We start from the raw sequence: 13,327 nt of genomic DNA on the forward strand, positions 1-13,327 counted from the left end.
GCTATTTGCTTGTTTTTTTTTGTTGTTGTTTTTCCATTTGAAAACTGATTTGTTGAGCTGATCGCTAGTTAAAAACTATTCTTGCTTCTAATTTAATAGATTTTACTATCTGCCTTTCCTGTGGTCTATCACTTGAAAATTAGGGACAGCTAGCGCTGACAGCCCTCGAATAACTTTGGGAAAATCAACAAAAGCGAGAACAATCAAAACAAATAACTCATTTTGTATTAAAACGTTTTTGTTCATGTTTTTTTTTTGTAATGTTTGTTACACCTTCTAGATTTAAAACATTGAGACTTCGCGACATCTAGTGAAGTTGTTTTAGGTTAACATGGCATCAGCTTGGGAAGAGGTGAAACGTCTTGCAGCAGATTTTCAAAGAGCTCAGCTAACTTCTTCAGTCCAAAGGTATATTTGCTAACAGTAATAATAACTTGGATAACATTGATTCCAGTATATGTTTTCTTAATTTGAAATGCATCACTTAGCATATATGAAAGTTTATAAACCGTAACACGTGTCAGTATGTGAACGTAGGATTGTACGCGATACTGCTTTATTACTTATTTTACTATAATTAAATTGAATAATAATACTAATAGGTTTAACTGTAGTGTTGTTTGATCTGACGTTACTGTTAATAAACAGTAATAATAACTTGGATAACATTGATTCCAGTATATGTTTTCTTAATTTGAAATGCATCACTTAGCATATATGAAATTTTATAAACCGTAACACGTGTCAGTATGTAAACGTACGATTGTACTCGACACTACTGTATTATTAATACTACTACTACTAATAGGTTTAACTGTAGTGTAGTTCGATCTAACGTTAGTATTCATAAATTTATTATTGGTAATAAATTGTGAAAACCTGAAATATGTTAAGAATTTAAGACTATTAAAAAGCTTTTGAGATCGATTTTTAAGAATTGTCCTTGGAACGAAACCATACCCATTAGCATTGACGTTATTTATTGTTAAACTCAAAGGATAACAAGAGGCATGTTGAGTTAGTAATAGTATTACAACTCTCGACTCGAACCTTTCCATCTATGAAAAAAAAAATCCCATCCTAATTACTTAACTATTTATTGAACCTTCCTTTAGACTTACTGCATGCACTACATCTGAAGTAACATATTCCAAAGGCCTTTTACTATGTTAGTGTTACAAAAATAGAACTAAACTGAAGATAACCCCAACCCTTCCAAAATTTATATTTTTGTTACAGTGTACTACCATTCTTGTTATTAAAGTATGGAAAAAGAAAATCAACACCTTTAATAATTTTGAACACTTAATCAGATCCCCTTTAAGAGTTCTTAATCTGTTCTCATAGTCATATGACCTTTCTATCTAAAGTACCATAAGGGTCACATTAAAGCAGGGCTGGAACTGGGTGGGGGTATGTACCCTGAAATTTTACTCTGGCCCACCCAAGTTAATTCTCCTTAGCCATTTAAAAAATTGTGTGATTTATTTAAATCATTAAGAAGAGTCAACAAAAGCTACACTACCCCTCTGTCCACAAGGGAGATGAGCTGTAGCCAGGCCTGCATTAAAATCTGAATGCTATCAAGCCCAACCAATCAATGCTGTATATTACACTTTACAGTCTGACATTCAGCTATAACCACCAATGGTCTAGTAGGTCAATCACCGTGCAGCATATCTTGTAAAAGAACACTATATTTAATTTTTATACATTAATATTACAATTTGACAGTTTAACTTACCAACATTACCTTAATATACCTTTTTGTTACACTGCAGTTTCATCTACCTCTGAGTGTTGCTTCCCTCCAGTTGCAATTCTAAAATCTCAGAGTCTCTAAGAAGTTGATTTGTCAATTATTTCCTTTTATTGTAACTTTACCTTTTCCCCTCAGAACAGAGTCCACCCCCACCCCAGTTATAATGCCATTGATTATACCACAGATTCAGATATACTGCAGGTCTTCCCTCTACATTCTAAATTGGACTTGACCACTGAGGAACCTTCCGCTGTGTGTCTTTTTTTGACTAGTTCAGTCTTTAGTGGTGTCTTAGTGTTGTGATTACTTTTTTGATTACTGTGGAAGGTTTACAGATGTAGAATTGTCCTATATTATTGTATTACATTTTTTTGTGAGTAATGGTGAACATAAATAAGAAAAAGGTATAAACCATTAAGTAAAAACCAACAATTATTGAAAGAGTAAAAAGTGGGGTTTCATAAGTGCAAATTAAAAGGGAGTTGGGGTATCCTAGTTGATATGATATCTAGATGGAATTTCAGAGGAAGGAAGTCAATGTTTGTTCTTTGACAAAAAATGATGTTGCAGAAAAAATTCTTTGGTAAAACACAACAAAAATTACTGAATTTTTAAAGAAATGATTCAACTAAATAAATTCCATGTAGTGACGTTATATCAATGTCAATACATAGTTTTTTTTTGTATTTTGTTGTTTGTAGTAATTTTAGATAATTAACACAAAAATATAAAAGTTGTATTTACGTACTATACTGGATAATATGACTGTTTCCTTGGTAATATAGCAGGAGGTCTTATAACGAGGGTCACTTTACCTCCCTCGAAACCTGCATTATAACCAGGGAGCACTGTAACAATAACAACAGGTGTGGTTACCAACCACTCAACTAGTCAGCTTCTGCTCTCCCTATTTGTGGTAACCCATTGCACCCTCAGTGTGGGACTTCATGCAGGTGGTAAGATTTTTTTTGTTCAGTCCATGCACGTGTCTAGTGTTCTACCCTACATGAAATCCTACCTAAATGCAGTGGGACAATGCTTAAATCCACAGTACCAAGTTGTTTGAATGGTTGATTGGAAAGTTCTATTTTGGGTTCTCACTTGTATGTGACTGAATAGATGTACCCTGTGATATTTATGTTTATATTTACTGTTTAGTTATCTACGTTACCATTTATATTTAGTGTTTAGTTATCTACGTTAACATTTATATTTAATGTTTAGTTATCTACGTTAACATTTATATTTAATGTTTAGTTATCTACGTTAACATTTATATTTAATGTTTAGTTATCTACATTAACATTTATATTTAATGTTTAGTTATCTACATTAACATTTATATTTACTGTTTAGTTATGTACATTACCATTTATACTTAGTGCTTAGTTCTCTACATTACTATTTATATTTAGCGTTTAGTTATCTACATTAACATTTATATTTAGTGTTTAGTTATCTACATTAACATTTATATTTAGTGTTTAAGTATTTACGTTACCATTTATAATTAGTGTTTCGTTATCAACGTTACCATTTATATTTAGTGTTTAGTTATCTACGTTACCATTTATATTTACTGTTTAGGAATCTACATTAAAATTTATATTTAATGTTGAGGTATCTACATTACCACTTGTATTTTGTGTTGAGGTATCTACGTTAAGATTTATATTTAGTGTTGGGGTATCTACGTTAACATTTATATTTAGTGTTGGGGTATCCATAAAGAAAGTATATCTGAAAACAAATACTTAAAAACAACTTATTACTGATGGCAGCTACCCATACAAAAACTACCAGTAGTTATAGAAATACCAGTGTTATCAGAGACCTGAGCGTCCACCTTTCGCTCGGGTTATAGGGTACCATAACTCTGTGTTAAATTGAACGTACATGTTTTTTCTAACATCATAAGTGCTATCAGAGAAACATTCTTATGCAAAGTATCACTGCGAACATAGAAATCTGGTGACAGAGACACCCATACCGAAAATACCATTTAGTGACCGAGATACCAACACAATGTATAAATGGTGACAGACATACTCATACACGAAAGTATCAATGATAATGGGGAAACCCATATATAGACAATCAATAGTGACGGAGATATCCATAACCAAATTATCATTGGGATATAATAAAGATACAAAGTACATCCCTGATGACAGAAATTCCCTTACACAGAATTAGATTGGTTAAAATTATATATTGAGTATGGATATCTTGTAACCAATCTAATTCTGTGTAAGGGTATTTCTTTCACTACTGATGCTTGGTGTATTTTTGTTACAATTGATCTTGATCACCATTGACGATACCTATAAAGAAAGCACCATTCATTGCAAAGATATCCATATTCAAAGTATAGTGAGAGCAATACCCACAGAGAAAAGGTAGCAACAGAAATATGTATGTATAAACAATAAAGTACCACTAGTTACAAGAACACTCTTGTAAACACAAAAAACGGTATCACTAATTCACACATGTAGAAAAAGTATTACCACAACTTATAGTGACATTCTCACAAAAAATAATTATCACTGGTTACAGAGATACTCTTACAAAAAAAGTATCATTACTTACAGAGACACTTACAAAATAAAGTATCACTGGTTAAAAAAGCACTTTTACAAACAAAAATCAAAACAGTATCACTAATTCACACTAGTAGAAAAATTATTACCACAACTTATAGTGACATTCTCACAAAAATAATTATCACTGGTTACAGAGACACTCTTATATACTTCTGCTTCCTCTACTCTGTGTCATCACTATTGTTTTGTAGCATGTAGTTGTACTGTCTCCAGTTGTATGTTATATATAGGTATTTGTGCTACCGCTACTATTTTGGGTGAGGAAACATTACATCCAGTTATAATTTATTTATTAATTATCCATTACCAATTACAGTTTTGGGTAGTATTGTGTCAAGTTTGATATTATATGTAAAGGTATTTCTGCGTATAGTTATCTGTCATCACTATTATTTTGTTTAGGTGTATCTCTGCCAACACTGATTCTTTGTAATGAGCATATCTGTTAACAATATCATTTTCATCATATATATATATTTCTGTATGTGTGTGTGTGTGTGTGAATATAGAAATAAGTACAGAATTCCAAATATTTCTAATACTTTAAATATTGAAATCTTTGTTACAAGTGATACTTTAAGTATTGATATCTATTTAGCCAGTGATTGTTTTTTATATAATCAAATTATAACTAGAGACATTACGTCCTCACTAACAATTATTAATAAAATATAACTGGAAACAAATATTTTCATATAAAAAGTAGTGAAGACAGAAATACATATAAGGAAAATACAGTTGGAAACGATATATTCACACACCAAAAAGTAGTGGTGGAAGAAATACCTGTAAATAAAACATAACTGGAGGCAATATATCCACACACATTGAATGGTACTGGTAGTAGATATACCTATAAACAAAATATAACTGGATATAATATATCCACACACACTGAATGGTACTGGTAGCAGAAGTAGCTATAAACAAAATATAACTGGAGATAATATATCCACATAAAATAGTACAGGAAGCAGAATTACCAATAATCACAATATAACTAGAGCCAATATATTAACAAACAAAATATTATTAGTCACACAGCAGTTAAAAACATAACTCAGCTGGAGAAAACATGTTTACCCCAAAAAATAGTAAAGCTCACAAAAGTCACCATAAACAAAATATAGCTGGACATAATATATCCATTACAAAATATTTATGGAAGAAAAATTATTTTAAAACAAAGTGTAACTAGAGACAATATATCCACACAGAAGACAACAATGATAGCAGAAGTAATTATAAACAAAGTATAAGTGGAGACGATGTACCCACAGAAGAAAATAGTAGTGGTGGGAGAAATACTTATAAGAAATATAACTAGAAACAATTGTTGAATATATAAGACTGTTTAGTGTAAGTGTTATTATTTAGTTTATTTTGTAACTTATTATTTCATGATTGTTTAGTTTTTAAGACAGGAGTGTTGGAGATGAATTGTTTTAAATCCGTTAGTTGTGACAAATTTCGTTAAGTAACTCTGTACGAATTGTACTTTGTGTTTGCAATTACATTTTTGTCTAGGCTTTATTAATATTTTTGACGTCACGTTATTCGAAATTTCAGTATTTTTCTCGTTACCTTAACTGAGTACTGTGAAATCCCCGTGACACGTAGTTTGTAGAAAATTCCAGGCCTCCGTGAACAACGTATATAAATATAGGCGACCAACCGAGCGCAAGTCAAGTGAAGTGCAATTCAGTCAAAAAATTAGTTAGCTAAAGAAAACGTGAAGTTAGCCAGCGTGTGAGTGATTAGCCTTAATGGTTGATATTTAAAGTGAGTTTCACAGTTTAATAGAGATAAGGAGAATAATTTGTCTTGTCAAAGGTGTTCTAAAGTAATTGAACCCATCTGTGTGGACTTTGAAGGAAAGGAGACAATTATTTGAAGTTCAGGATACAACTATGGTAACCCACTGGCTAACGTAAGTGAATCATTCACTGATTCTATTGTGATAAGAGTTGAGATAAATAGTTCGTCTTGTCAGTTGGATTCTAAACACACAAAGTTATATACATAGTCTAACTTCTTGAAGGTTTAATCATTTAGGCACGTACAGAAATAACAACATTGCCCATCTTACAATTTGGACAGTTTTTATCTGAGGGATTAAGTCCTCTGAGAGCATAATAATCTTTGATATTTACAAATAACCCAACTGAAATATGTATGGATTACCAAGATTAAATTAGCTTTCATACAAATTAGTGTATAATCCTTGTTATAAGATTTACGAAAATTTAGTAAAAGTTCACTGTAGAAAAAACGTTAGGTAGTGAGTCTTTGACGACATCCTCGAGGTCTCAGGCTAAGTAAAACTAACAGACAAACACCGAGATAACCAGAGTTTCCCCTCGTGCAGACCTATAAAACTTATATTCAGTCTGTTAAAATACTACAACAGTTATTAGCTTTAGATGAGACATTTCCAACTGGCTGGAAATGTATCAAAGTATTTGTCATTACTAACGTTACAACATTTGGTTATATAGTTAATTTATATGAGCCATTTCCAGCCGAAACTACAAACTAGAGTACTGTCATTGGGTCTTCCATCGGCAATAGACTTATATGTTCGGACGTAACTTAAGAAAGATATCGTATATCTAGATCGAATATATATTTGTCCTGTCTTTGATGTATGCTAACTGAAATGTCACAAGAATACACAATTAATGTTTAGTATTTCTGTGTTATGAACTTACATAGATAATGACAGTGTTTCATCATTGATAATCACATCTTAGAAACTTACAGTATAATTGAATACAAAAATTATATTTAACTGATATGTGTCACTACATATTTACAGTTTTGTAAAGTGAACCATCTATTTTAAATATATTGTAAATACATAGATAGCGAGAGTGTGTTATAATTAACTTTTATTTTAATAAAAGTTTTCCATAAATATTGCATATATTGTAGATGTCACACAGTTAATTAAGTAGAATAGAACTTTCATTTTGTTCTAAGTGGACTGAAACACTCTATTAGTTTTCTGGTACAGCATAGATTATTATATACTGTTATTTTATTACTCAGCATAGATTATTATATACTGAGTAATAAAATATTCATTTAAACATTATGTAAAGAACTATGTTTGCTGACTTTTAAGTTTCAGTAAAACTAATTAAAGAATGATGTATATATGTAGAGTTCATTATTAGATATATTGTTTATAGATATTGTATTATAATTACAGTCTAACTGAATGTATTTAGCGATTTGTAAAGTGAATATTAATCTTATGTAGAGTCTATTATTAATTTTATATAATGATTATAGTAACTGATGTATTGTATGTATATTAATATATGATAAACATTGAATTGTATAATACATGTTAACAAAAAGTATAATCACTTGGTCCTTGGAATTGCTAGCCAATTATTGCAAAATAGACTTCGTCATTCTAATCCCATGGTTTTTCTAAATGTTCACATTTTCTTAACCAAGACAGCCAGTAGACTTGAATATCAAACACATCACACTGTGACCATCCTCTCTTCTCAGGTTATTTGAAGTACAGACGATAATGACGTCAGTATTTCCTTAGTTGGTTTGTGTGCTCTATGTGTGTGTGACCACTTGGTGACCTTTGTAATTCTTAAAAGTCTGTGTCCAAATTGTATGCATGTGAAATAAAGATAAACAGTGTCAAGGTTTAACAAGTTTGACATCAGTTGGAGTTGGTTCGTTAGTTTTGTGAACTTATAATAGAAACAATAAGTATGATCAACCAAATCTAAGCCACTTGTGTATGTGAAATTTCCTGATAGTGTCTAAGACAGTCTGAAAGTTCTGGTATTTTAATTAATAGTAATTATAAGTTGTTCATTTATTATATTTAGTTGTAGGGCGATTATTAGTTGTGTATGATTTGTGAAAGCAATATATTAAGTGTCCTAAAGAACATTGAAAGAAGTAATGTATTCCATACTTTCACAAGATTTGTTTAGTTTGCCAGTAATCGATGGCTATATAGAAAATGGACAGATAAGTAGTAAGTCATTCATTTATTATTTTTATTACAGATGTTAAAATATGTAAAATAATGGTTATAACATAATTAAATCTAGACCTTGATGACTTGTAGAAGTACTGCCATAGTATATGTGTTAAAATCCTAAGGACAGTTGTTAAAATAATGGTAATTAAGTATATACATATGTGAAAGTCCGCCTTTGTAAAACTCGTGTTAAATAAAGTAGCATGTGTAATTTATTTCGTTGTATAAAGTCAAATTAGTAAAAATATAAGTTTTAATTATTGTATGATATCACCCTTTTTATGGCAATTTAAACCTATAGTTATGTATTGTATGTGTCAGATTGAGTAAGATATAGTCCTTTTAGGACAGGAAATGTAAATAACTGATAAAGTAGTACTGAAAATCTTTAATCACTTGATTGAGTAAGTTTTAATTATTGTATTGCCCTTGTAGGACTAATTAATTATAAATTAATTAGTGTTAAGCATCCTTTTAAGACAAATTAATTATAAATGATTTAATTAATTAATTATGAGTGATTTAATTAATTAGTGTTAATCATCCTTTTTAGGATGAAATAATTATAAATGATTTAATGAATTAATTATAAGTGATTTATTTAATTAGTCTTAAGCGTCCTTTTTTATGATGATTTAATTATAAATGATTTAATTAACTGTCAAATTAATGATTAATTATATTCATGTTAAGACATTTATTGTACGAGTCATGGCTGCCTAGAAACACGTTCTCTATTTTGTGGTACTATTATGTAATCATTCATCATGGCCGTCTGTCATAGTGACCTAGCAACACGTCCTTAACGATGCATCCCTGGTGGTAATTGTTGGAACTATGGCGTTTTCATCTTTGATGCCCCCCCTAGGCAGCCAATCAGCATCAGGTGGCATCCTTTGGACGTGGGAATGGGGCCCTAACTACTATCCTGTATGACTGTATAATGAACTGATACACACATATATTGATGTTTATTTATACAGAAGATAGGGGTTCCAATCCCAACCCCCTTCAAGACCTTCCTCATGCCATCCTATATAACTGTGTCAAGTTTGGTGCTGATTGATCAAGAACAAGACGTGTGGAAGTGTATAAGGAACAGATATGAAATGATAGATAAACGACCATTTATTTTTAGCCACAGCATAGTGGCTCATAGAACGGCTCTAAGTTTTTTTTCTTCAAGTACAAACCTTTAGCTCATAATACCGTCACCTCTTGACCGATTTATGATCAAATTACAGTTTTGGACTCAACAGGTCAAACCCTTTCGATTGATGTACTCGATCATGCCCAAGGTCTCACACATTGATATACTTTAATCCTGCCTTAAAGAATTTCAATTTGAGGGTAGTATGGTAGAGATCCTGATGAGTAATAAAATCGAATCGAGTATACGCGCACCCCGCACTTGATATTGCTGGCGCACAAAAATATAGCTAATAAAAAGGAAAAAAAGGGTCCCATAGATTAATTTACTCTAATACTACCTAAAAGAATTTCAAGTGCTGCAGCTATTGAGGATTTCCTCTTGTTTTCCCGGACACACTCTTTGCTTTACATAGTAGATTTGTATCTGTACTTTATAAACAACATCTAAGAATTCTTTGTCATTTTTCACCTCATACACTAGAAAACTGTTTCGTGGTTGCTAAGTAAGATAAACTGTTTGTTCACTTGAAAAATATATTATTCAAACAATGAACTAAACGACCAGACCAGAAACTTCTGTGGCTCACACATAACCATTCCTAAGTTTGAACTATGGCCTAGAGATGGCAGCCCACACCAAATAGTTTGTTTGTTTTAAAGCAAAGACACATTTGGTTATTTACTGTGTCCACAGCGGAGAATCGAACGCCGGACACACACACACACACCAAATAGCGAGAATAATTATCAGCTTTATATCAGTTCTATAGCTGAAAGGGTGAAGAGTGTTTGGTAGCTCCACGTCTCGAAAGTGAGACCCTAAGATCCCCTGTCCAAAACACAAACTATTAGGTCACGCTCGACCCGACTATAATAAGTGCTCTAATGTTTTGCATTTACTTTAACATTAATTACATTCGAAAGTTTTGGGCTTATTCATATTTATAATCAAGTGGTATTGGCTGGAGAATAAGACTGTTTGACCTTTGACCTTAAGATGGTGAATGATCATGAACTCTAGATTGTGACCTTTATAGGATCCATCAATAACTTCCTTGGAGCACGCTTAATTCACATTTCTTCATGAATGATGTTTGCAGCAAGATAATATCTTTACCAACTGCAATCCTGGTGATCGAACAAATCCTGACATGATGGAATCTGTCAAGTAATTTCTAAATGGTTCCAATCAATTTTTTCATGCTTATGAAAAGGTTAAAGGTTTCTCTGTCTCATTCGATTTCAATACTAAAAAAACTTAAAAAGACTCTTCCTTGACTGTTAGAATAGTTTATGTTAAAGCAGCGTGGCCGCGTCAAGGTTTCATTTTTGTTAATGTCATACAACATGATATATTACCATAGCTGCATTTAATATAGGTATGCTGACTTTGTGAGGTGTACAGGATGGTTAAGAAGCCTTCACATTCGACCCACGTTTGTAACAATTTAGCACCATGCAGGATATTCTTTTAACAGAACCTTTTTGTGCACAACCACTTGTATTGGACAGAGTATGCCCTGCTCGAGATGGATGAGTTCTCCCACTGAGTAATGCTACAACTGAGCTCACCTCCCTGGTAGAAGATACACTTGAGTTTTCCATTTCTGTCCCTATATTCTCAGAAAGGAACTGAATGTTTTTAAATTTCACTACATCAGTCCTTCCATCATTTTTGTGATGTGAGATTCAACCTATCTGGTCTATGGAGAGGAGAGTATTGTGTTCTGTTCTTACTTGAAAATGTATTTCAAATAGATATTCAATTATCCATCGTACCTCCCCACTCCTAGTATACACAAAGTGAGTTCTACACATGGAGGATGTGTCATTATCCTATTGGTGGAGAGGTTTCGTCTAAATGCCTGTGAAATAACTATTTTCATCACCATAGCCAAACACTCAGCTGAACATTTTGGGCATTTCTTTTTTTTTTAAGTACCACTGTTTCTCTTGTACAAAGTCTAGTTTGGACTTTCTTAAAAATTATGTATTAACTTCTAAAGAAAAAGTATGGTGAAAGGAAGGTATTTTTGTTCATTGGAGTTGCACCTCATCCAAAATGGCTTACATATTATTTGTAAGATACATATAAATTTTATATATGTAGATATTATGTTTATACTTTATAGAGGGAAAATGTTTTATTGTTCAAAAGTTATTTAAAGCATAAGAGTTCTTATGAATGGTTCTAATTCATGTGAAAAATCTGTGAAAAGGACTCGTTGTAGAGTTAAACATTTCAACTACAAGAACTGCAGTAGAAGTTTACAAGAAAAGTCCAACTCTGCAATGCATATACTTTGAGAAAAAATTAACTAATATGTTTAGTTTTAAAAAAAATGTTGATGTCTTGAGTTTGTGTTGATTTAGAAGAACTGGTAGTAGTTAATTTAAGTATTTTATAAATTTTACATAATATTTTTGTTAGGTTGTCTAAAAGAATGCACATACTTTGAGAAAAAATTAACTAATATGTTTAGTTTAAAAAAAATGTTGATGTCCTGAGTTTGTGTTGATTTAGAAGAACTGGTTGTAGTTAATTTAAGTATTTTATAAATTTTACATAATATTTTTGTTAGGTTGTCTGAAAGAAACTGTGTAGAGATTGTGAAGAAGCTACTGGAGCAGAAATTAATTGAAGTAATCTTCACAGTTGATGGCAAGGAGTATATTACACCAAAGCATCTGGTGAAGGAGATTAAGGATGAACTGATTGTTCATGGAGGTATTTATTTTTGCTAATGTAAGAAAAATAAAGCAGTGATAACCATCAACATCACTTCGATTCACCAAAGCCAAAACTATTTGTAGACCTTCAAATCTTATTATAAACTAGCAAACATACAAACTGTAACTGTGAAATAATTTTGTTGCAGGGTGTTTCTGAATCTAGGCTTACAAGTTATAAATTTATAACCTGTAAGATTTAATTTTACATTTATAATTTTTAATGTAAGATTTAAACAAACCATCAAAAGTAAGATTATCTAAGTCTCAAATGATTTCAACACCTATCTTCTAAGTAAAATGTCCAAATTTTTAAACCTGTCTTCATATTTCATTATCTTGTTTGTAATAATGATGTTGGTATGTTTGTGTCAGACTTCTTCTGAAAGAAAGTAAGTCAATTCATAGCATATATTGAATTACTTGTGTGTGTTTGAGCTTTCATAAATATTCTACAGAATATTTCATTACTTGTGTGTTTGAGCTTTCATAAATGTTCTATGGAATATTTCAAAAGTGGTATTTTATATGGGATATCTTTCTTATTTTCAAGAGGGGAAACCAGAATGGGCTAACTAATATAACATGAGAATTCCAAAACATACTTACCCCCTCTCACACTACAACTATTACTTGACTGCTATGGTATCCTTCCTTTGCACATTTAAGCATTGGTCTAATTTTTCATACTTGGTCCAGTCTTTTATACCCCACTTAACTTTCTCCACACAGGCTAGATCAATTTGACCAACTACATGACATTTTTGTACTTGTATAAAGCATTTATAAACTTGATACTACAAACTTTTGATGTATATCTTCATGAAATTTGACAGTCTTTCAGTTAACATTATAATCCTTTCACATACAAAAAAATCATATTTTTAGTGATGTTTTTTAATAAACTGAAAAAAAGATTTGTCCTTAAATATATTGAGTATTTGTTTTGAATAGTCCGTGTGCAAAGTGATTTTTCATGTTAAGATTAAAAATACTTTTCTTCATCTAAAAATCATTTGTGTAATCTCTGAAACCTCCTAAATACATTTCTAATTT

The 13,327-nt window shown here is 31.4% G+C and overlaps 1 protein-coding gene across 2 annotated transcripts in view; it reads left to right on the forward strand.

Moving 5' to 3' along the window:
- The first annotated feature begins 283 nt into the window (after positions 1–283).
- The window catches only part of LOC106462802 (E3 UFM1-protein ligase 1-like), a 125,410-nt gene continuing 112,366 nt past the window's right edge, over positions 284–13,327 (forward strand). For both annotated transcript variants that reach the window (XM_013922763.2, XM_022390151.1), the window contains exons 1-2: positions 284–408; positions 12,124–12,269. In XM_013922763.2, coding sequence (XP_013778217.1) covers positions 332–408; positions 12,124–12,269 — 223 coding nt within the window. In that variant the 5' untranslated portion in view covers positions 284–331. The remainder of the gene's footprint in view (positions 409–12,123; positions 12,270–13,327) is intronic.

The sequence above is a fragment of the Limulus polyphemus genome, unplaced genomic scaffold (genome assembly GCF_000517525.1).
Source record: "Limulus polyphemus unplaced genomic scaffold, Limulus_polyphemus-2.1.2 Scaffold1255, whole genome shotgun sequence".
Classification (NCBI taxonomy): Eukaryota; Metazoa; Arthropoda; class Merostomata; order Xiphosura; family Limulidae; genus Limulus; species Limulus polyphemus.